We start from the raw sequence: 25,085 nt of genomic DNA on the forward strand, positions 1-25,085 counted from the left end.
GAATAGGGTTTTTTGTCTCACCATCTGGAGACAAAAAAAGAAATAGACCGATATTATTATCTGTATGTCCACTTAATCAACAAAAATGCTACCAACAGTAGTCAACAAATGGCAGATCATAACATACAGATTTATTTTTTATGTATATTGTTCATTTGTCACTTTTGTGTTTTTCATAAATATCTGTCATTATTTGACTCCCCATATTGTATGACATTAGCTTCCTGAAGTTCTGCTTTTAGTTTTTGTGGCCCCCCCTTCAAAAAAAAAAAATTCTGGCCGCGCCTCAGATAATTATATTTCTGATTTTAAATGCTTGTTTTGGGTTTATCTCCAGTTCCACAGTGAGATGTAAACTGAAATCTCTTGTGCAACCGATTCAGTAAATTACATCTGCTGTTGTGAAACAAAGTTTGATTTATCTGAGCCACATAAACAGCAGTTTCTTAGCCCTATTGTCACTTTTCACCTTAAATAGCCAAATCTCCTGTCATTACCCTTCCATTACTCCTGGGAATAACTCATTTTGACTGGTTTTGTGGATCCAAATCATTTTAAAAACCACCAAGTGCTACGCCTATTATTTCAGTAAAAGAAAAAAGACCCGTCACACATGCTATTTAAACACACACCACACCCTGTACACACTTGTTTGTGTTGGTGTTATAATATAACAAATTTTTATGCGAGTTATTTGCATTTGCAAGGCAGTTCTGTGTGAAAGTGTATCATTGCATGCTAGTGGAAACATTTGCTTTCCTTGTAAATAAAATGGCAGCAGGTGAGAAATGTTCCATGTGTCCCATAGGTAGCTTGCTTTGGGAAGTGTTGACATGCACACATGTCGGTATGTGGGTTAGCAGGACACAAAGTGTGAGACCAGTAGCAGGGAAACACCTGACCGAGGCTAAATAATAGAAGCTCTCAGCAGCTTTTCTGGGTGTAATTGTGGGCCAGCGCAAGACAAACACTATTCCTCATGTTTTTTGCTGATCTGTGCAAAAAAAAAAGAAAATCCCAAAGATTACCGAGTCATGGTTCAAAATGCCTAAACGGTTTATTCAAGGTTGGATAAAGTGTCTGTTTTGCCTTGTTTGAGTTCGAAATGAGACATTTTGGTGTTGAAGGTAAACACATTCCTCCTGCACTCTGGAACCAGATGGAACTTGTTGATTGAAAGTAAGTCACGTCAAGTTGTTGTTAACGTTCCTGAAGGCTTCAGCTCGACTTTTCACTAACCATTGCATAAACACGGAAACCATGTGATGCTGCTGCTCCAGTTAATGACAGAACGGCCAGCATAGCGGGTAGCGTGGTGCCGCCGTCGCTTGTCGTTTGTGTTCGATCTGAATGCCGTGGTAACCAGGTAACCCGCTCGGCCTCTTCGGGTTACGGGCCTGGACGGAGGCCGCAGAGAGCCTGTAAGATGAGAACATCTAATGAATACTACATGGGGAAAAATACAAAACCAGAGCTCAGAGTCCGCACATAAACAGATGCAGAAAAGGACATTAATGTGGAAGTTGCTGATTCACAAGCAGCTCAGGCGTGTTTTACTCTACGCACATCCTGTCGACGGAGATAAAAAGGTCAACAAAGCTCGTGGATTGAATGTAAATGGGTAGTATGGCTGCAAGGAGGCAGCGGTTTGTGTATCTTGTGGCTTTGACCCCTTTACTCAATGTGTGTGTACAGAAAAATAATCTAGTGAAACACACTTTTGTGTATTATTGTTGTAAGTTACATAAGAGCACTATCGTTTTGGTAATTTTAAAGTGTAATCAGTTTTTTTTTCCACACAAAACTGAGAAATCTGAGGTCTCTTTTGGTCAGCAAATGCATCATCGCAGACTCAGATCACAATTGAAACACTTCTACCTCGTGACGCACCAATCCACTTTTTAAAGATACCGATATCCAAGGTTTAGCATTATACAATATCCGATACTGACTTTTGTATTTTCTTTTTAATCCCAGACATATTTGTACTGAGCTACACATTTATTTGAGAACTCTGTGCCAGTAGATCACACTTAAAAACACCAATAGCTTCCCAAGTTTGGTTAAACATATAAAAACTACTTTAATTTGTTCTGTCAGTGCAGTTAGGACTGTAACAGCCCATGTAAAACAAAAAATAAAGAAACTGGAACTGACAAAAACAATAGGTTGACCACGTTGGTAATAAATAAACTGCAACAGTTCTTTCAAATTATTCAGAAAGTACAATTGTGAATTCTAAATATAAAGTAAAATAAATATATCTAGAATTATTTTTCAATATCAGGACCGATCCAGATATTGATATTGGATTGGTGCGTCTCTACTTCTACCATCAAAATTCTGCAGCTACACTTTGGACTTTATAGCTGTGAAACGATGGCTTGTAGAAAATACTGAAGATCAGTTTCTAGTCTTCAGGACATTCAGTGTTGTAATATTTCTACCTTAAGCAGAGTGAGGACCATCTATTTTCTCCAAAACAGCAGATTAACTGAGATAGAAACTTTTTTGAAATCGTCCCAATCAGACCGAGGGTTGTAGGATTGCTTCTTCTTGTTAAATCATTGCAGTTTTTTGGTTGAGGCTTGCAATGTTTGGAAAATTATTCCCTCTGGTTTGAGATGCTACAATTCAGCTGGAAGGTATTTGTGCTTTTGCTGTTTTACTTTTGTAGCTACAAGGCAACAAGGTATCGTTCTTCCAACTGGAAGCAGGTGATTAGTATCTGAAAAACTCAAATAATATCTGAACTACGACCCCAAACCCCAGAGGAGTTGGTGACCAAGCTTCAGGGATGCAAAGAGAGAAGGAGGAAGTTCAAACCATCTCTTTCATCGATCGGGCAAGAATCACATCCCAGACTCTGTGGTCTTTCTGCCAGACAGAGATTAAAGTAGGTGTGGCAAAAGCAAATGAGGCGCATTAGCAGAGTTCAGGACATAGACATATTGTCTCTTCCTGGCAAGACTGGCTTCACGACTTTCTGAAGATACTTGGATGACATGAATTTCAATTTATTTTTCTAAAATCCAATTTCTATTCCACTACAACTAATAGTTGTTAAATGCATTGGCTTTGTTAATCTAAAAACAAAACGAGCGATGCTCAGCAGCCAGAAATGTTAACTTTAGCTTAAGTCTTTATTATGCTAGGCCTGGGTTTATTTCAGTGGAATTACAGTCCCTGCTTAGACATATTTAAATCCAGCAGTTATTTCATAATTTTTTATATGTTTTGCAAACTGTTGGCATTTTGGGCTAACAGTTTTACAAAATTTGTTCCTTCCCATTTCTTCACATCAAAAATCTGTTTTTTTTTTGTTTGTTTGTTTGTTTTTTCATTTCTACATCCATTTAAACACATAAACAATTTTCTACCCATGCACTGAAACACTTCTGTTTATTTAGTTTTATGGTTAGTGTTCTAAATTATGGGTGTATTTTAAATTTATAGGAGTTTAATAGATAACTATATTTAACTATTTTAGTTCTGATCACCATTAAGGACTACTGATCAAACCAAAATAAGTGACCTCCTGTTGGTGCATATAATTTATTATAGTATTATGGCCATTTTTCTTCATGATGGAAATACCAAAGCGAAAGTAGCCAGTATGGAAGTGGTGAAATTAGCAACAAGCTAATTCCATTAAAACATCTGTTCAGCATCACATCTGCAGCTCAGACTCTCTGCTGCCCCCATAGGCTGGCTGTCGGAACTACACACAGCAAGCACAATGCTGTGGTTTGTGGGTTAATGAAACGGACCTCATGCTTTATGAACTTACCTTCATTCAGGCGGTGCTGGGTTGATTCCTCTTGCTGGTGGTGTCTGTTTGGTTCTGGTATCATTATGACATAAAGCTGAAATTAGCATTTGAAATGACAGAATTTTTCCGTCTTACCTTCTGCCTGTCAGCGTTTTCACGAAGCTCTCCTCTTCGTTTTGTTCCCGCCGTATTCCCATCGTCTTCAGGACCCAATTATCCTGCTATTCATATCTACTCACTGAAATAGATTACAATCTCCTCAGCCTAATTACTTTTTCTATAACTGTTATGCAACTGTGGGCAGAATTTATTAATAGCCCCTGGTGTTTCACTGACTTTTTTTATTGTGCTCCTTTGGATGTCCCCCAGTTCTTTGTTTTAAAATTGACTCAACAAGCAGCCAGATCAAACTTTCTGTCCTTTTTTTTTTTTTTTTTTTCACTCGTTGGCAGCTGGAACCCTGTGATTAACCGAGGTCATTTCTCCCCGTCGGGTAGCACCGCTCGCCAGCTTCTGGAAACCTTCACCAGTGACTCATGCTTGAATCCACCCAGGGGGAGATGTAGGCAAAAAAAAAAAGAGGAATCGGATAGTGAGCAAGAGGAACAATCAATCATAAAGGAAGAAAAAAAGACTTCAGGGGGACAGAAAGAATGTAAAAGAGGAACAGAGATGCGTAAGACTGGAAAACGAAGCTGCTAATGTGTCGAGGACATTGAGCCAAACTCTACAAGCGTTTATCTTGATGTTGAAAAATGAAGGGAATGTTCCCCGATTAACGTTTCTCCAGGTGTGCTTTTTGTTTTATATCATTGTTTGCGACATAAAACCCCCCTGGAGTTTGGAGTTGCAGCAGGCCGGACAGAAACGACTCCTGTTTCTCTCTGGAAGAAGCCCACCGAAAGGGGCTCAGATTCTCCCAAAATAACCCCAACCAGAAACAGAAAGCAGCTGCTGCAGCGGTTTGGGTCGCCTGCAGCCTTTAGGTGGGCGTATCAAAGCTGCGGCGCGTAACGAGACTCTGCAAAAAGGGCCCGATAAGGTCAGATCTTTGAAGAAACTTCCAGGCTTTGCAGAAGGACACACCCTTTAATGGCACCACTGGTGTTATCACAACACAAAGCTCACGTCTCTCTATCAATCTGATTTGGATGCAAATTTGATGGGATTCGTCCAAATTTTACTGCTGAAAAGCCGACAGAGCAGCTGTGAACACATTTCTTTGTTTCTGCCAAGAATCTTTTATCCATTAAATTTGCAGAGCTGACCGTATTTAACGCATTTATTCACAATTTTCCAGGAAATACTAAATTAAAGCAGCTCTGTTGGTTTGCAGAGTGTGTGTGGCCCCGTTAGTGGCTCCCAGGCAGCCAGAGATGGGGCCAGCTGACCAGTGAACCGTGTTCAGCCAGGCAGCGCCGCGGACGCCTATGTGTGGTCCCTCGAGGATTCACAGCGCCGCATGTTTGGCCTCGTTGGGCACAGACACAGCCACACTGGAGCACTGACATATGATCAGAATATGTGTCTTCAGGTGATAATCACTCCGCTTTACTTCACATCTGTTGCCATGACGAAAGAAATTAAAGCAGCTCTGTTGGTTTGGGATGCAGTCGTTTGTGAAAGCAGTTCCAGATTTTGTCACCACAAACCTCAATGCACTTCATTTTGATTTTATGAGAGAAGACGCAGCAGGGCATGATTGTGAGGTCGGGTTTGCAAAATAAAATCTGAACAGTGTGGTGTGCACGTGTATTCAGCCTGGGTAGTATGGAGAGCATTAATTAATGAAGGCAAATTAGCACTGACGCTAACTTCCTGTTGCAATTTATCAATTAACTCCATGCTAAATCAAAAATTAGCATGACGACTCCTTTGATTTCTGTTTTTCAAAGGGAAGTTATGTTTACAGAGACGACATAATGCTTTCAGTTGTACGTTGTTCTTATCTCCATTTTATTTGTTTTTACTTATTTATTTATTTTGTATTGTTTAAAATATCTTCCAGTTTCTGTGATCGTTGAAGGGACCGACTTGACTTATAATGCAATTATTAATGTATGATTTGAAAATGGTCTCTGAAAACAATATTATAATTTATCACAATAATTACTTTGAGCATTTATTGTCCAGTAACAGTTGTTGTTGTGAAAGGCCTAGTGGCAGCATAATGTTGTGTGGAAATGATTCTTTATTAGGAACCGAGAATTTGGTCAGAAAATAAATGGATCTAAATCCTGCTGAATCCGCAGAACAATTGAGTTTGTCACATAAAGTTATGATTTTATCAAGGTGACCGCATCCTTAAAAAGTCTTAAATTCTTCAGAAAAGGAAGTTTCCTTGAATTTGGTCTTGTCAGGACTCTTTAACTTTGTATATTCAGTGTAAAAAAAAAATTCTGATGGGACTTTTCTGTCAGTCAAAAGGTTTGGTCACACTCAGACGGTTGAGGCTACCCTTGGGTATGTTAGCAGCTAGCTAAGTAGCTCTTTGCATCAACTGTGCAAATGTATCAGCAGTTGGTCTTAAATTTCATTCTTAAATTTGAGTTGGTGAAATTTGCAGCAACTCTGACAAACATACATAGAAGTTTGCGGTTTAATGGTATGAAATACTTTGCAAAACACTTTCTCCTTTTCTTTCTGCATGAAGCTACTTCCTGTTTAAAACAAAACTAACTTGGTAAAAAGGCATCGTGACTTTTATTTTTGCCCCTACATTGAAAGTGGAACTAAAATAAGTATCTTTTACGCAAGCGCTCACAGTTTTTTTCTTCTTTTTTTTTTCTGTGACTGGATCAGGAGGTGACAGAAATGGTAGAAGTTGGCGTGTGGTTCCACTTCCCCATATTCTGTTTCTAGAGTAAAGAGAAGCTGTGACTTTTCCCTGGGGCTTCAGTGTAACACGAGGACGCTGCTGCAGCTGAGCAGACCTAATGTAGCCGATGGTAAAGCTCATTAGCGCGAGTTGAACAGGAAATGTTTTGGATGCGAGGCTTGCTTCGTAAAGACGTGGGCAGCAGGTGGTCAACATGGCTCCCACTCTGTCCTGAAAGGAGCCAGAGCAGTTGCCATGACACTCTGAGTGATCTGCACGGCTTCCTCTGCAGCGCCTCATCGGTCAACTTAACTGTCTGATTAGTCAACAAGCTCACAAGGCCTCGCCGCCTCTCCACTGACACCGCGTTTCCCTTTTTTCCCCTCACACGTCAACAATAATCTATTCGTCTAACAACGAGCCTTCATGCCCAGACAGCACGGCGATAACATTCCTACCAAGCAGTGAGTAGGCGTGTTCAATAAAAGTTCCAGCAATGGGACACGAGAGCGAGCGTGACGGCAACGAGAGTCGTCTTAGCGAGTCTTTTTAGGTTGAGTCGTGGAAACCAGTTGAACACCTTTCTTCTGATTGTTTTCGCTCTAACGAGAGTTTCTTGTGTTTTCCAGGTGCTGGGGAGTCAGGGAAAAGCACAATTGTCAAGCAGATGAAGTGAGTGTCATTTTACTACAACATGTAATTGTTTTGTTTTAAAATACATTGAGTAAAGTCACTTAAAAAATCAAAAAATACAGGCTGGGCAGAGATTATTGTGCAGCAGGAAGGTTGTGGGTTCAAATCCCAGAGTTCTCTCTGGGTACTCCGCCTTCCTCTCACGTTAATTGATCTCTCTAAATAACTCTAAGGGGTTAGTGTGTGTGGAACAAAAGGAAAAAAATAGGACTTGAACAATTAATCAGAAGAATTAATCGATTATTGAAGTAATTGTCAACAAATCTTATTATTGTTTAATTGTTATCTGGAGTTTACAGACTCAGAAAAACGTTTGCTGAAAGAATAAGACACTCAGAGTAATAATTGCACTAAAACTGTGTAAAAATATATACATATTGCATTTAAGAATGAAAAAGTCCTAATTTGTCTGTAATTATGCACAACCCAGAACTCCATAAGTTCACCGGGTTTTAGCTTCACCGGGTTCAGATTCTGTACTAAAACATTTTTAAAAAGTCGAGCAGAAGCGGATGAGCTTTTCACATGTTGTTAAAAAATCTTTAATTGTAGATGCATCCTTAGCTACAAAACTTCAAGTGTTCATTAATGGAATATTACTACATTAAAATAAAAAGTCAATAGAATTTTTATTATTTAAAAACAAGGAATTAAAATATTTGTTCATCTTTTAATGCATTTCTAAAATTGTATAAATTAAAAAGTTGCAGAATGTGCCAGTTTAAAAAAAAAAATTAATTTAATCGCTTAATAATCTGAATAATAGGCAACTACAATAATTGCTGATTTCAGGCTTAAAAATATAATATGTCATTATTTTTTTAATTTTATTTATTTTTTTTTGCAGCCAAAATCCATGAGATGTGCAAAATAAACAGTAGTTTACACCACAGCACTTTATCTAGTCTCTGTTTCTGGATTGAAGTGAAACTAGCAGCTAAAATGAATCAAATTTTACAGTCACATTTTTAGAAATATCCTCAGTAAATAGCAACGCACCAGAAACTTTTATTCTCCTCTGTTTCTGCTCTGTTCCTTTTGTATTTGTGCCGTAGTTAAATGTTTTCACTGGCAGCTCCATATTGAGAAAATCTTTTTTTCCTTTATCTTTCAAAGCTGCGAGCTGAAGGACTCGCATGCAGGACTAGATAGATTGTGTCTTTTTGAGAAAGAAAAGTGAACAAACAGGTGGAGATAACATTTGCTGCAGGGCTGTCAGCTCGCACACGCTCAGCAGGAGCCGCACGCTGCCGACGCTTTTCACAGGAGAAAACAACACGGATCACAGAGTTCTGTTGTTGTTTGGGTTAGTTACTTATTTACAGGCAAACGATGGAGGTCCTGTATGTTTCCAGGATCACTGAGAAATCTCTAAAAGTCTGGAATCTGATGAACGGATTATCTGGATTAGAAGGAAAAGGAAATTAAACTGGGAAAAACTGGTATTCCAGAAATTGATTCTGTAGTTTTGCTCATCAGCCCATTTATTTTCTATCAGTTATTCATCTGCCTTTCTTTATGAAGCTTCTTCATAAACAATTAACTCTTTATTTGTATCATCCAGCCAGTCCATTTCCCACCATGTCAGTTTATTCTTCTGTCTAATCATCTGTTCATAATCTATCTGCCCTAATTAACTAATTTATTGATTATATGTGATTGCAAATTGTCATTATTACACCACAGCTCCGGAAAATCAAATATAGATTTTAACACATGAAATCTACTGTTATCTTTGGACGGGCTGAACATGAGTTTTTTACTGTAATAGTAACTCAAGAAGACAATTCCCACAATTCACATCAAGAAAGCGAAAATATAATTACCAACATACTTTCCAAAATCACGTTCTAATACGAAACTGCAGAACATTTAAGGCTCTAATCTTACTTTGTTTACATTCTTTTGAAGCTTTTATCTGCATAGGATGGAACTGAACGTCTGTGGGGAAAGAAAATCTCCCTAAAAGATGATAAAATAAAATAAGTTTTTTTTTTTTCTCCTGTTTTGCAGAATCATCCATGAAGCGGGTTACTCAGAAGAGGAGTGTAAGCAGTACAAGGCTGTGGTCTACAGCAACACCATCCAGTCCATCATCGCCATCATCAGAGCCATGGGACGCCTCAAGATCGACTTTGGTGAAGCTGCAAGAGCCGTGAGTGACGGGAGGGAGTCGGACCGAGCCAGAAATCTGAATTTATGAAGCACTTCTACAGCCTCCTTTGCATCCTACCTGTGTTTTCTCTTTACAAAAAAAAAAAAAAAAAGAAGAAAAATACCTGCATGTCTGTTCCAGAAATGAGCATTTGAGCTTGACGTGTTTAGTTTTGCTTCTGATGGCGGATGAATGTGTTTTCGTGTTGCCAGGACGACGCCCGGCAGCTGTTCATCCTGGCCGGCTCGGCGGAGGAAGGCTTCATGACGGCCGAACTCGCCGGCGTCATCAAGCGGCTCTGGGTGGACCGAGGAGTCCAGGCCTGCTTCAGCCGCTCACGCGAATATCAGCTCAACGACTCGGCGGCATAGTGAGTCACACACACACACACACAAACAAATGGGCGGCTTGATAATCGGCCTGGTTCACCAGATCGGTGAGTCACTTGCAACGAGAACGCCACGATCTGCTGGGTTTATGTGAAATTTCTGCGTTTGGGTGCAAACAAACAGAAAAGGTGCTGCTGCAGCCGAGCAGACGCTGAAACGGAGCCGCAGCATCTGTCTGGACTTTTACTCTGTCAATATTTACCTTCCTCTGTGGATCTAAAAGAGCACAGCTTCCAAACGAAGTGTAATCTTTGACCTTACACTTCAGTACAGCATGCTTTTTAGAAAACACATAGCAGTTCACTTCCCTCTGAAGCTAAAGTTTGTGATATTGGGCAATCTGAAAGAAATGATATCACAAAGCAGCTCTTTTTTTTTTTTAAGAGCAGCTTTGTTTTGTCGTTCTGAAGCAAACACAAGCTGTTCTGCTGCAGGTCACTGCTGGATCATTAGTTTCTCCAGTCAGACAAAAGAATGCTTACAGATTTTTTCATAACCTCGATGTAATGAGTTTGAGTCATAAAATATTTGTTATGTAATAAATAGATTCAGCAAATGAAAACTAAAAGTTTCAGCAGTTTGACGAATTTAAAAAATGTAAGACAAGGTTTTCCCCAGACAACCTGCCAAACCCGCCGTGGTATCAGAATATAAATATGCATCACACTGTTAGGATTTTTTGTCATTTTGTTATTATCCTTCCACTTAACTTTATGTTGCTCTATCAGATAAAATCCCAAACATAATATGTTTATTTTGGCGATTTTAATGTGACAAAATGTAGGAAACATCCGCCATGGTTTGAATACTTTCCCCAGGCAGTGTGAGCTGATCGGTGTGTGTTTTTAGGAGCTGTGAGCTCCCAGGTGGGGTCCTGAGGGACCGCAGCAGGTTCTGGCAGAATGTGGGCCAGCCCCCAGACAAATGGCTAGTCCATTACCGGCCTCACACATCGGGAGCTTCCTGTCCAGCTATACATTGTCCTACAGTGGGAGGGACTGGAGCAGCCACTGGGAACCTACTGACCACTGGGAAAACAACACACACACACACACACACCGAGCTGGAAAGAGCAGAAATTAGATTAATAACTGGGCTGCTGTTTGTTGAGGCAAAGCTTTGGCCACTGAGTTACTGGGGTAATGTTTAAGTTTGGCAAAAGGAATCGTTGCACTGAACCGTCTTCTGGGCTTTTATTTCACCAACGATGGAATCATCTGCTAATGTTCTGCTGGCGTTCACCCGACTCCCTGTAGCTCAGAAAATAGACTTTTAGATAATGTTTTTCGTTTCTAAATCACTGAACTGCTGCCGCTGTTTTATCAATATGGAGAAGCAGCATTCAGCTTCTATGCACCACAAATCTGGAACAAACTTCCAGAAAACTGCCAAAACAGTTCCTTTAAATCGAGACTAAAAATCCACCTGTTTAAAGATAATTTTCTTTTTGAAGCATTATAAATGAAACATTAATCAACAATGTGGTGTTTGCCACAGCAAAATGTAACGCTTCAGCTGTGTGCTCTATGAATTTGTATTTTTGTGTTTTTAAATACTTTGGACTGTACAAATAAAATTAGATTTATTGAAATGTGATTTTATTTGCATTAAATTGATCACATTTGGTGCCAGAGGTGGGTAGAAATTAGCTACATATTTTTATTACTTTAAGGAATTTTATTATGTAGCATCATTACTCTTATATGAGGTTGTTTTAGTCAAATGTTTACCAGACACACACCTTCAGTTTAATAAGTTTTATATTTAATGAAGTTGATTTTTCTGTTGTCAGATATTATTTATTTATGTAAATTGTTACTCTGGATGATGTAATTTTTAAATATTAAGGGATGCTTTGTTGCCTTTTACCAAATACCGTTTTACTCTTGTCATTTTTTGGACAGCTACTTTTTACTTTTACTTAAGTAAAAACATACAGATGTACTTTTGGTATAATTTTAGCCTCTCTGCCCTCCTCTGGTTGGTGCAGAAGAAGAAACGCTCGCCTCATTTCCTGCACTCTTTCCCTCTCTGTTTACATTCCTCTTCCCTGTGTCCCGCTCTCAGCTACTTGAACGATCTGGACAGGATATCCCAGCCCACTTACATCCCGACCCAGCAGGACGTCCTGAGGACCCGAGTCAAAACTACGGGCATCGTAGAGACGCACTTCACCTTCAAAGACCTTCACTTCAAGTGAGAACCTTGGCAGGGTTTTCGACTCAAACGCTTAATTAGCTTTTTTTCTTCCTGTCACTGACTCATCTCCGCCATAGAAACTCACTTTGAACACTTACAGCTGTAGGTTTATAACGGTCTCAGGGTGTTGCGCACATCAGCGGTGACTCAGTCGGGGCCTTTTGTTGACGCCGTAGACAGGAAGTGAAGGGGGGGCGGAGGGGCAGCAGGCGCGATGATGTCACGATAGCAGGGATTGTTGGCGATTTCAGCATCACTGGTGATTAGATCAGAAACTGAACAATGAAAGTGCTTAAAGCAGTAAAGGCTTTTTTATTTAATCTTTCTGCCTTTATTTAGAAGCAAATGTCATTTTATTGACATTTACCTGCAAAACCGTGAGTCTGATTGGAGAAAAACAGCATTAGGTATAGGGGTTCACAATAACAAAAACGATAAATAAAAACAAAAACCAATAAAGAAAACATTCAGAAATGACAAAAACATTGAGTCAATACACAATTTATCCATCTAAATACAGTAAAGTGTCTCTTCAATATTTAAAGATATTAATCAAGTTTATCTTCCCATTGACCTTACAAAATGAACTCCTAAATATTGAAAAGATCCTTTGTTTAATCCCCATTTCTAGCTGAGGTCTGCTTATTGCTGCCCTCTGTTTGCATTTTACATTTAAAGCTTTTACGAATAAAACGTTAATAGAGAATCAATACAATGTGAGGCTGTTAGAAAGCCTTTAAGTTAAATGACAGTAATAAAATAGCACAAGATAGTAAAGTACTGAAATATTTCTTACTCAAATAATTCCAGGGCTAAAGTTTAAAGTCTCATTTCTGTGTTTGGATCAATTTGGAAGGAAGAAATCACACAGTGTGACATTTTACATAAAACAGAAATGTAAAACAAACAACCAAAAACACTCACAAAAAACAAAGTACCTGTGTGTGCCACTACTGCTGCAATGTTTACTTCTGAGTCAAAGAGCAAAGGTCAAAGCAGCAACAAACTCACTGTGTTTTTGTGACCGTCCTTCAGTTTCTGCAGAGTTCTGCTTGTTTGGCGTCTTTCTATTAAAATTTAATATTGGTAACTGTTGTATTTAAAGACCCAATAATCAGCGGATTATTGGATAATCCTTCTGGATTATTAAAAAAACATAACTACTGAATTTACAAAATAAAATAAAACCGATTGTTGCTAATATTGACTAATAGTATTGAAGATTTACAGCATATAGTCTATAATTATAGATTTCACAGGAAAAAAAGTCAAAATGTTCAGTTTTTTTTCTGGGAGGAAAAAGGCTCTTGGCAGTTAATGAAGATTTGACTGTTGTTTTCCAAAAACAACAGTCAAAATGGTCACATATGCTGTACTTGTGTTAGCAGTTAGCATGTGTAGCCTTCCTGTTATTTGATAGTGTGGCTCTCTGCTAAATAAAGAACATTTTTTGCTTTGTGTTCAGGCACCTCACTCTTCATTATTCACTATTAACTTCTTTTCTGACCTGTTATTGTTAGCATGACGTGTTAGCTCTCAGGTCTGGTGCATTCAGTAACCCAATAAAGATGGGATTTATGGGTTTTTGACCAATAAAGTTGAAAATTGGCTAATTCTAGTTTTTTTTTTTTTTTCATAAAAGATTGAGTGAAATCACAAAAATGTTTTGTGTGTGTGATTATTTTACTGGTTGTGTAGTTTGCATTCGATGAGGTAACGCTGCTGTCTGCTCACCAGAATGTTTGACGTCGGCGGTCAGCGATCTGAGAGGAAGAAGTGGATCCATTGCTTTGAGGGCGTGACAGCCATTATCTTCTGCGTGGCGCTGAGCGACTACGACCTGGTGCTGGCCGAGGATGAGGAGATGGTTGGTGAAACAGAGGATAGATCATTCTTTATGGACCACTGAACACAGCTCATAACTTTCTTCTTCTTTTTTCCCCTTCAGAACCGAATGCATGAGAGTATGAAGCTGTTTGACAGCATCTGCAACAACAAGTGGTTCACAGACACTTCCATCATCCTCTTCCTCAACAAGAAGGATCTGTTTGAGGAGAAAATCAAGAGGAGCCCCCTCACTATCTGCTACCCTGAATATGCAGGTAAGAGGCGGGTTGAATCCAAATGCATGCCACACTTTTCAGATTCTTATTTCTGGATGAAAAAATGATAAAACTTGTAAATCACCAAAAATCCCAGTAAAATAAACTGATATTTGTCATTTATTAGTGGTGTTGATACTTCTGCAAAGCTCTGTATACTACGGGTGGGCGACAATATTTTACAGTACTATTGTGATAACAATAAACAATAAATATTTATTACTTCTTTTTAGGTATCTGGTTGTGAATGAATAGCACAGTGATTATAGCTCCATCAACACAAATTGAGCTAATCACATTAGTGTGATTTGTATTATCACACTGCTCACAGTAAATGCATTTAATCAGATTTTTCAAATGTGTTTATCTGTTGATACTCTCATTGAACGTTTTTAATTAGATTTTTCATGTCAACATTGAAATTTATCATGATAAATTATAAACTGTATGATAATTGCCCACCTGTATCGCGCATCCTTAAAAAGTCTTAAAGCATCTTAAATTTACGTATTTAAAATTAAGGCCTTAAAATGTCTTAAATCCATTAAAAACAAAAAAAAACCCGTTGGCCTTAAATATATTAATATTTAAGTCTTAAATTTTGTTGGAGGACTATTTGTTACCTTCCTAAAAAACCCTTTTTGCCAAAAGGTTTTTTTTTTTTTGTCTAAATCTTTTAGGAACGTGACAATATTCTATGTAGTTTTCATTTTTCTCATGGGGCTTTATTGTTTCACAAAAACTTGAGTTGCGTGCAGTTGCTGATACCCCTAAGTAGCTGCTAATATAACCTTACTAGCTAACTAGCAAGGTTAAAGCTAGCTAGCTTTTGTCGTCTATGACATAAGTGCAAATCCATTTGGCTGGACTATGTTCGTGTTAGCCAGTAGCTCACTTCTTTTGACAGAATATGCAGTTTCTTACATACATTTCTGTAGTGATAAAGGTATTAAATGGTCTTAAAAAGTCTTAAATTTGAGTTATTAAGACCTGCAGAAACCCTGATGCGTTTTGGTCGCCTCTTTCTGTGCGATGTGCTCCTTCGCCATCCTCGTCTTCCTGTCTGGCGTTCCTCAGGCTCCAACACGTACGAGGAAGCGGCCGCCTACATCCAGTGTCAATTCGAGGACCTGAACAAGAGGAAGGACACCAAGGAGATTTACACCCACTTCACCTGCGCCACAGACACCAAGAACGTGCAGTTTGTCTTCGACGCCGTCACCGATGTCATCATCAAGAACAACCTGAAAGACTGCGGTCTTTTCTGAGCGACGAGGACGACCTGCTTTTGGTAGGAATTTATCATTTATTTCTTTTATATTTCTCAAGGCCTTAATTTCATTTTTTTATTTTATTTTATTCTTTCTCCATGTGGGAGCGTAGAGAAGCGTTGGTGCCAGGGTTGAGCTCTGCCTCTCCATCCATCATTCTTTCATGTCTCCTCTCTCCTCAGGCGGTGGAGCCAGCTCATTGTGCATCTTTTGTAGAGAGGATGAGAAGAGGATCAGTGATGGACCAGTGCTGTACTATACGCCACTTTTAACAGCTTTATTTATGTTTCTGTCTCGGAACATTCTCAGCTAGCGTTATTACATTTGTGTAGGCTGTTTGTATCAATGTAAAAGCATCACTTGTTCTTTTTTTTTAATGTTTTAATCTTTGTTTTTCATTTCCAAGGAGTAGGAGATTACAGCGGTCTTTGCCGCCATTTCTGAAAACAGAAACCTTGCCGTTGGTTGGAAAAGCTCCTTTTTTTTTTTCTTTCTTTTCCCAAAACCACAAAACAAGGATGGAGGAAAGCGGAACAATTCCGAGTCCAGTTCGTTGGTACCTGTGCCTTCGCATGCCTTTTACTGCGGCCATAGTCTCGATGCTTGTTCTGTTGCCTGCTGAAGTTGTTCTATACATAAAGACGTAAACTGTTTTCATACATTAGTGTCTCTACTATCTTTGTGCACATCACTGAGCGGTCAGGAGGGGGAAAATATCTGTACGTTCAAGGCGATCAACATGTAGCCTCTTCAGTCCTTTTAGCCCCGCCCCTTTTGCATTCCACCTGTCATGACATTCGAAGGCCTTTCCAGCCAATCAGAGCTCAACACTGAGATGTATATTGTTACATTTAGCCCACAAATCTGGGGCTCTGGTTTTTAAACTGTACAAAAAAATCTATCAAATGTTCTCAATCATTCAGAAAGCGGTTAGTCAAGGCACTGAGCGTTTAATATACTCAAGTATTTTAAGTACAGAGACCAGGTTTGTCGCATTTTATTGTATATTTTAACATATTTGGAGAAGATTTTAGATCGTTGTAAAGTTGAGGGTGAAGCGATGTAAGCCATTTTGGATTTTTGAGTATGTGCATAGAAAGGAAAGCATTCCCTGTATTTTAAGAGAAATGTGACAGTCGGGTTGTTTTTCTGCAGTCCAGAGGAGAGACCACACACACACACACACACACACACACACACACACAAACAAGCCTGGGTTTTTCATGTAAAGAAACTGCCACAACTGTCGGTGTATGTTCATGTTCTTCATGTAAAGAGAATCTTTGTAGACTCATCTCCCTTATTTTGCTAATAAAAACCATTTACAAACCATTAATTGTTGTTTTTGTGTCTGTTGTAGCATTTTAAACGGTGTGATTATATTTTAAATCCAGAACTCTGTTGCGTTGAATTATCTTTAATGCACGTTAAGAAAACAAAAGAGATTCTTTAAATTTCTCAACTAACTTTGCATCACTAAAATAACTTAACCTTATTTAAAGTTGGGGTATGTAACTTTATTTAAAAACTTTTTTACAGTTAATAGGTACAGACAAAAATCAACTGTATAAATAATTGCAATCCCTTTTTTTAATTATATTCAGGATTTAATTTACAGAATTTTAGAGAGGAACTTAATTTTATTTAAATATAAAGTGATGAATTTGATACAGAATTGAACCTTATAGAAATGTTTTAAATGTTTTATTTATTTACACTCTTCCTGTTGTCACATAAATTAATTTGGAGATGAATCCCAGCAATTTTCTAGAAATAAACTAGTTTCAAAAGTAAATTTTTAAGTTATATATATATATAAGTGTGTATATATATAGATATATATGTATATATGTGTGTGTGTGTACATATATATATATATCTATATGTATATCCATCCATCCATTTTCTTTACACCCTTCTTCCCTAAATGAGGTCAGGAGGGTTGCTGGTTCCTCTCCAGCTGCGTTCCGGGCGAGAGGCGGGGTTCACCCTGAACAGGTCGCCAGTCTGTCGCAGGGCAACACAGAAACATACAAGACAAACAACCATTCACACACACACTCACACCTAGGGAGAATTTAGAGAGACCAATTAACCTGACAGTCATGTTTTTGGACTGTGGGAGGAAGCCGGAGAACCCGGAGAGAACCCACGCATGCACAGGGAGAACATGCAAACTCCATGCAGAAAGATCCCCGGCCGGGAATCGAACCCAGGACCTTCTTGCTGCAAGGCAACAGCTCTACCAACTGCGCCACTGTACATATATATGTATATGTATATATATATGTATATATATATGTATATGTATATATATATATGTATATGTATATGTATATATATATATATGTATATGTATATATGTATATATATGTATGTATATATGTATGTATATATATATATATATATATATATATGTATAAGTATATATATATATATATATATATATATATATATATATATATATATATATATATATATATATGTATAAGTATATATATATATATTTCTTTTTTTGGCAAATTTGTGACTTTTGTAGATCAGAATTTTATTTTTTGTTTTTGAACATTTTCTGATTAATCTTTAAAAAATCGTTTTGTTTTATTTTTTTGTTGTTTTTTGCTATTTACAATGGCCCACATAACATCATTGTATATATTTTCCCTCTTAAAATTGCTCAAATGTTTTTTCTTTTTCCTTTTTGTTTCTTCGTTACGTCTTATCCTTTTCCCCCTTTAGACACGTTTCCCATAAACTAAGCGCTGCGTTCCTGACATTCCTCCTCAGGCCCGGAAACCTTGTAAATCCACAACAGGGATGGTCGGAAAGTTTCGTCTTCAGTTTTAGCATTAGCATTAGCATTAGCATTACTGCTGCGTCGCTCTCGCCAGGAAGGCTTGCGGTCATGAAACTGGAAAATGTCACAACATGCGGTTTCATTATAATCACCGACATGTACATACTTAAAATAGTATCTGCCTTAAACCTAACCTCCTGTTTGCCTATACCTGTGATGTGAAGCTGCGAAAAGCCGCGTCTGGTCTGTGTTTTTGCATTGTAAATTTGCTGTGCCGAATCTCGTGAATGGCGTCAGTGACGTCCTCTTGATCCAGCAATCCCACTGCAGAGAACATGATTTGCATGGTGTAATATGCATTTGAGAAAAATAGCCTGCGGTGAGAACAGAAATTTCATTGTGCAAAGTGGAAGTTTTGCATCTCCAACCAGCAGAGGCTCCAAGTGTCTCCCAGTTCTGGATTTCGCCAACTTTAAATGGACATTTCTCTCTCTGCCTCCAAGTGGAAATTGGTACAGAAATTAATAATATTAAATTATATGCTCTAAACGACAGGCACGGGGTGTCATAAAATCAAACTGATGCTAATAGGCATGTCTGACTTTTGTAATGATTGGTTAAATTGAATTTCACCATCACAAATCAAATTTTCACCTTCCATGGTTTATCTACATGCAGGCCTTGATGTCAATCTGCTCAACTGGAAACAGAGGTGATGTTAAATCAGCTCCAAATGTGTTCAGGTCGTCAGAAGCATGAACTTTACCTTTGGAAAGTGTCAGCGCTTCACTAACTGCTACTGTTTAGACTACCTGCTCTAAAAACTCTGGTGTTTACTGTAAATACAGATTAAGACCATTATGGACGATTGAAGATATATTTTGGCATTTTAATGTGTCAATTCACAGAAACTGTTTAATTTTTAACATGAATTTGCAAATTTGAAAGTGATTGTAAATATAATGAAACCTTTACATATAAATCAATCAACGTTCTTCATAATATTCTTGCCAAACAGGTAACTTGACATGAAAACGCAAAAAATATAATAATAACTTGATTAAAAGTGGCCCAGTTTTTACTACTTTAAAATATACAAACCATAAAATCAGTAAAATAAAAATACTGACTTAAATACTATATCTTCATTGAGACAAGATTAATAAACTATATTAAAACTGCTAAATTGAATTTTGGAAACTTATGGCAACATAAAAAAACTCGTTTTATACTGCTTTTGTGATATAAGTGTGTACTACTGACAGAGGGAAACAGACAGTCAATCTAACAATTGAGAATCACAATTAAATGACGAAAATAAACATTTAACTTAATAAATATTCTACAGGGAGATTCAGAAAGTAAAAGTATTAAAGTTTTAATTTATTATCCTTAGAAAATCAAAGTTAATCAGTAATTCATGTATGAAATAATGTAGACATTTTGAGTTACATTCCATGCCAGTAGATGGCGGTAATGCGTACCAAACGGTTTTTGCCAGCCACCGATAAAAATTAGTAAGAGGAGACGTTAAGCGTGTTAGCGACATGTTAGCCAATCACGACTTCAACAAGTCTCTATATAAGCTTAATGAATGTTTGAAACCAATTCAAATTGCTATAAAGTCACCGTTCAAATAAAATGAAAGTGTAAAACTCGAGGTGTGTAAAAACTCGAGTTTTACTCTCCTCTATGATTTCACCTGTGGCTTTCCTGCTGCGACAGGTTCAATCTGCTGGAAACTGGAGTTCAGGTAGGCCTGTTAAAGTTAATTTCCTCTTGTATAATTGTGATTACATATTTTGTGGTCATATTGTGATTATATATTCTGACCTGAACTAGATCCCATTGGAACAGAAATTAAAATTGTGTTTCTTGAGGAGCGATGTACGTTTAAATCATTATGTTACGCCGGTATTTTTGTTTTTATTATACACAGTAATTGATCACGTCACATTCGACAGATTCTAGACATTTCAAAATATATGGCGTTTTATTAAGTTTTGTGATTTTCTGCCACACAGTGACATCACTGAATTTATTTATTTTTTCTGAAATATCTTTAAAAATTCGCCAAATGTTGTGAAAATCAAATTTTAACAAAGTTGTTTTTTCCTGCCAAACGTTTTTCCAAAACAATCTGGCAACCCTGTTTATCATGTCTGGTGTAATTTTTCCATAAATTAGATTTTCTTTGTTTATGTCATTTTATTTCAATCACTCAAAAGTAAATATAAATTATTCATATTAAAGCTAAAAAGAAATATGTATGAAAAGAAGCAGAACAAAGTATAAACTTTTATTTATCTCCTATTTACATCAAAAGAATATTAGAATATCACAAGCATATTTCAAATAAGCAAAAAATATACAACAAATCATCAGCTTATCCAACATCATATTGCTTTATTGTAATAATTTTCAAATCTCTTTTAAATGCAGAAAGACTTTTAGATTGTTTTTATCTCACTGTAAAGATTATTTTTACTGTTTGGAACTGTCATATTTTCAGATTCAAACTCAGAAATAATTTTATTGATCCAAAAGGCAAATGAAATGTTATTCTAACTTATATCAAATTCTTCAAAGTCATTGTAGATAATGACGGCTATTACTGCTGTTCTGAATCTAAATCATTCAAAAATCTTAGTTCCTTTTAGGTTGTATTCACTAATTTGTTTTAAATTTTGTCCGGTACATAAACTTAAAAGTATTGTACTCAATTCATGAAGGTTCAGTAAGTTTAACTGTATAAATATTGCAGTTACACTTACAACTCAAGCAGCTCTCTTCTTTATTGCCATTGAAAAATTGTAAAAGTACTGAAGCGACTTTAAAATAGGTTTCAGGATTCAACAAAAAATGGATTCTGAGCCACTACACACATTTCTTTGACGTATTTTATGTAAGGAATGCCCTTTTGTTAAATTGCATTTTGCATAACCCGGGGCGCCCCAGACGCTTTGCTTGTGCTCTTTCACCGATGCTGATTTGCATCCGTGCATGTCTGCTGTTTCGCGGTGGGAGCCTGCAAGGTCACATGTGCCTGTTGGAAGTTGACAGAAAAAGTCTGAAAGAGACAAATGAGGGGTAAAAAACCCCCAAAAAAACGGCGGATCCCATGGGGTCCGCCAGCCGTCGGAGTTGAAGTGTGTTTGTGTGAGGATGAGGATGCTTTTATTTATAGCAGCTTTAAAGATGACAGAGTGTGTTGATGGGCGGCCATGATGCAACAGAATAAAAAGGTGACACTGAGGTTTTCCCCCCCCGCCAATAACCAGCGGGTGGGGGACATTTGAAGTGTGTGTTTATGTGAAGGAAAAGGAGGAGGAGTGTGTGAACAGATGAAACAATAGAGGCTTTATTTGAGTCTTGCTTGCTGTCTGTTCTTCGCTCGCTCACTTTCTCTTGGGGCTGCAGTTGGTAACAGAGATAAGACAGGCTTATCGGCTCTGCAGCCATGTTGGACAGGATGCGTTGTAACGCCATCCAGACCCCCTCCACCCCCTCCAGGCCGGGCCGCGCTGCGCATTCTTCAACTCTCTGGTTTGTTCACAGAGCACCACCTCTGCTTCATTGTACACAGATTATTCATGGTTGACTCTTTTATCACACAAGCCCTCTATCTTCTAGGCAATTTCTATTTTCTGCCGCTTTGCTTGGCGTGCTGAAGTGGCCTCTCGAATAGCACAGAGTGAGTCTGCTTTATGCTGTCAAACATGCCTGAGGGATCAGATCACTCATATTCTTAAACACCCAGACTTTTATTCTTGGTGTGATCTCAGATATTTCACATTCTTTCCCATTATTACAAAGATAACCAAGTAAGTTTTCTGTCATCTTTGGAAATCAGAGGTTGTTGTTACTTAGGTTTTCAGAGTTTTAACATGAAATTATGTTATCACAAGAAAATGAACTTGTTGTCATCATTTTGTTAAAAATTTCAAACAAATAATTAAGATATGGTGACATTAATAACTTATTTGTTGGACTAGTTTTCAGTGTAATCTTCTAACTGAGTAGGGTTTCTTTTTGGTCAATCCAGAGTCTTAATGTTTGAGATTTCAGTTCAGTTTTCTGATTGTTCTGATAATTATTTTGTTTATTTGTTTATGTGTGAAAAGTGTCAAGTCCGACTGTGGTTTTGGTTGGTTGCCATGTTGGGGAACCCAGGTGTGTCCACATTTCAGCCATGTAGCTTTTGATGTCAAACGAAGGTGAAGAATTAGTCGATATTCTGGTTTCTTTCTTAGTCAATTCCACTGATACAAAGAACTGACCCTTAACATAATGCTGCCACCACCATGTTTGGTACACTGTTGTTTACTGAGTTGGGTAAAAGCTAATTACATTTACTTGTTTTGTTTTTAAACTGTACTTTTAGGAATATTTTTACTATGCAGTACTTTTCACTTTTACTTGAATAATTTTATGATGAAGTATTTCTACTCTTGAGTAAAATGTCTGGATTTTCTACCCACCGAGTGAAAAACAAACATGTTTTAAACAAAAAGTCACCAGACACAGACACACACCTGCGGTTTATTTTAAAGGTTTCAAACATTTCTTAACAGAAACTGATTTGGAAAAATCTTCTTTTGTCTGATTTTCATATTTATATTACATGTTGTCATTTTTGTTCCTGAAATACCCAAAATTTCACTTAACTTTACATCATCAGATGGACCAAAATATAATTTTTAAATATTAAATGATTGATAATTTGATCTGTTACTTAGTATGAGAGTAGACTTTGTACCAAATACACTTTTAGTCTTACTTGAGTAATTTCTTGGATGGCTACTTTTTACTTTTCCTTGAGTAAAAATATAGTGCTACTCTTATTTAGGTGCAATTTTTAGGTCCCCTGCCCAACTTTGATTGTTTACTCTGAATTGAAAGCGAAGTTCTCAAAGTTTCAACCAACTTTAAGTTTGACTTCTTCAATCCACTTTGTAAAGAAAGAAAGATGAACAGCTATAGAGCGTTTTGGTGCCGCAGACATGCTTAACAAGTTTGCTTCCACCAAGTTTCCTCCTTGTCACCTTTCTTTACAAAACCGTTTGCTGCAACTATCAGCCAGCCTTTAATGTTTAAATAGATTTGTTGGCCTCTCAGTTTATGGCGACGTAAAACTGAAAAATCCTTGAACTCAGAAGCACGAATTTGTAAATCCGATTGTTTAAAGCAAATGCAACAAGTTTAATTGTTTCATTTGGATTTAATTGGCTTTGTTCAATCAGGTCAACTTCCTGAACTATGGATGCAGCATGAGCATCAAAAATGCATGACTTGTTCTTGCATATGGATCGGTTTCCTGAGAATGAAGCATTAAAGTGATGCTTAATGATTTTTATTGATCGAATTTGGTACTGAAAATCTAGTGGGTTCAAACTTCAAGATGACATCATTGATCACCCATTTGCAAAGTGAAATAAGTAAGTTTAACATGCTATGCTAAACAGGAACTTGGCTAAACGGAGCTAGCATCCTCATAAAATGGATTACTTTGGAAAATGCAGTGTTGAGACAGACTAGAAAAGTTTACAAGTCAAAAGCAAAGTAACCAAGATGCTGTAAAAGTGGAACTGGACATTAATGAAGATAAACATGTTGCTGTACTTAATGCTAAATAGCTACTTAGCTATGCTGCAAGTTAGCGCTGACCCAAAATGGCTGCTTTATCATCGATAAAGACAAATTGAATGTGTGAATTTGAGATGCTAATTGCTAAATTGCTGCTTAGTCTTGTAAAATAAAATGTGATAAAATGCAAAAAGTTTTAAAGAACATAAAACGATCACCAAATATTAAAGCTATAGCCATTAACAAGTGAAACTTGATTCTTGGATGATATTGACGTCATGACTAAAACATCAATTCGGAGAAAATGGCAGCAAATGTTACTTGTTTTTAAATGGATTCAGGACTTATTTATGATAACTTTTCAGATTAAAATGAATATCCAGGTATTTCGGATGAGAAATATTTACGGAAATCAACTGACAATGTCAGAAAAATGTAATCGATTTAGTCAGAAATCAAATTAGAATAGTAACCTGACCTGATTGAGGAAAAATGGATGTCATTTTTGAATCCAGCGATTCAAAATAGTCCTAATTCAGTTGGAAAAACACAGACAACTTCCAAAAAATATTTTTTAGTAACCCAACATAATCCTCCCAGCGGCTCTAAAATAAATTAACTGATGTGAACTGTAAAAACTCTACACAGTGTCTGCAACTACAGAGAAACGTTGCCATGAAGAGGCTTCCATTTTGGAGAGGAAAAGGCCCGTAAGGCCATTAGCCTAGTTAGCTGCTTCTCATCATGCATTTCCACGACTGTGTGCAGCAGCGTGTTTGTGTGCAGCAGCGTGTTTGTGTGCAGCAGCGTGTTTGTGTGCAGCAGCGTGTTTGTGTGGGCTGCTGGACGGCTCTGCAGTTTAGATGCTAGTGCTTCTGCCCGTCACCCGATATGTTCAGGCCATGTTCACTCCGTCTGCAGACTCCAGCTTTCATCTCCTGCACACACACACACACACACACACACACACACAGACACGCAAGCTAACACACACCCCCTTTCCTGTGATGTCATTGATTCAAGCTCCATGGCAACAGTGAGCAAAGAAGCGAGAGGGGAGAGAAAACTGAAAAAAAAAAACAAAAACAGATATTCCGTCATAGGAGACGATGAGGATGTTATAAATAGCTCCTGATGTTTTCACGTGTCCAGCGGCGGGAGTGGGCGGTTGCTGGGGCGACTTGTAGTGCGGGGGCGCTTTGATGGAAACGTCGTCGTTGGCAGGTGGCAATTTGAGAGTGACGCCAGTCGTCCGAGGCCTTCGGGAGAAACTTCTTGTCAGGAAAGAAATGCAGGTTATTTC

The 25,085-nt window shown here is 37.8% G+C and overlaps 2 protein-coding genes across 4 annotated transcripts in view; both read left to right on the forward strand.

Moving 5' to 3' along the window:
- gnai1 (guanine nucleotide binding protein (G protein), alpha inhibiting activity polypeptide 1) overlaps positions 1 to 16,735 on the forward strand; it is a 24,467-nt gene extending 7,732 nt beyond the window's left edge. For both annotated transcript variants that reach the window (XM_044107495.1, XM_044107494.1), the window contains 8 exons: positions 7,220 to 7,262; positions 9,297 to 9,438; positions 9,651 to 9,808; positions 11,895 to 12,023; positions 13,764 to 13,893; positions 13,975 to 14,128; positions 15,206 to 15,419; positions 15,582 to 16,735. In XM_044107495.1, coding sequence (XP_043963430.1) covers positions 7,258 to 7,262; positions 9,297 to 9,438; positions 9,651 to 9,808; positions 11,895 to 12,023; positions 13,764 to 13,893; positions 13,975 to 14,128; positions 15,206 to 15,396 — 909 coding nt within the window. In that variant the 5' untranslated portion in view covers positions 7,220 to 7,257 and the 3' untranslated portion in view covers positions 15,397 to 15,419; positions 15,582 to 16,735. The remainder of the gene's footprint in view (positions 1 to 7,219; positions 7,263 to 9,296; positions 9,439 to 9,650; positions 9,809 to 11,894; positions 12,024 to 13,763; positions 13,894 to 13,974; positions 14,129 to 15,205; positions 15,420 to 15,581) is intronic.
- Positions 16,736 to 19,768: 3,033 nt separating this feature from the next.
- magi2a (membrane associated guanylate kinase, WW and PDZ domain containing 2a) overlaps positions 19,769 to 25,085 on the forward strand; it is a 285,915-nt gene continuing 280,598 nt past the window's right edge. For both annotated transcript variants that reach the window (XM_044108683.1, XM_044108686.1), the window contains exon 1: positions 19,769 to 19,949. In XM_044108683.1, coding sequence (XP_043964618.1) covers positions 19,889 to 19,949 — 61 coding nt within the window. In that variant the 5' untranslated portion in view covers positions 19,769 to 19,888. The remainder of the gene's footprint in view (positions 19,950 to 25,085) is intronic.

The sequence above is a fragment of the Gambusia affinis genome, linkage group LG23 (genome assembly GCF_019740435.1).
Source record: "Gambusia affinis linkage group LG23, SWU_Gaff_1.0, whole genome shotgun sequence".
Taxonomy (NCBI): Eukaryota; Metazoa; Chordata; class Actinopteri; order Cyprinodontiformes; family Poeciliidae; genus Gambusia; species Gambusia affinis.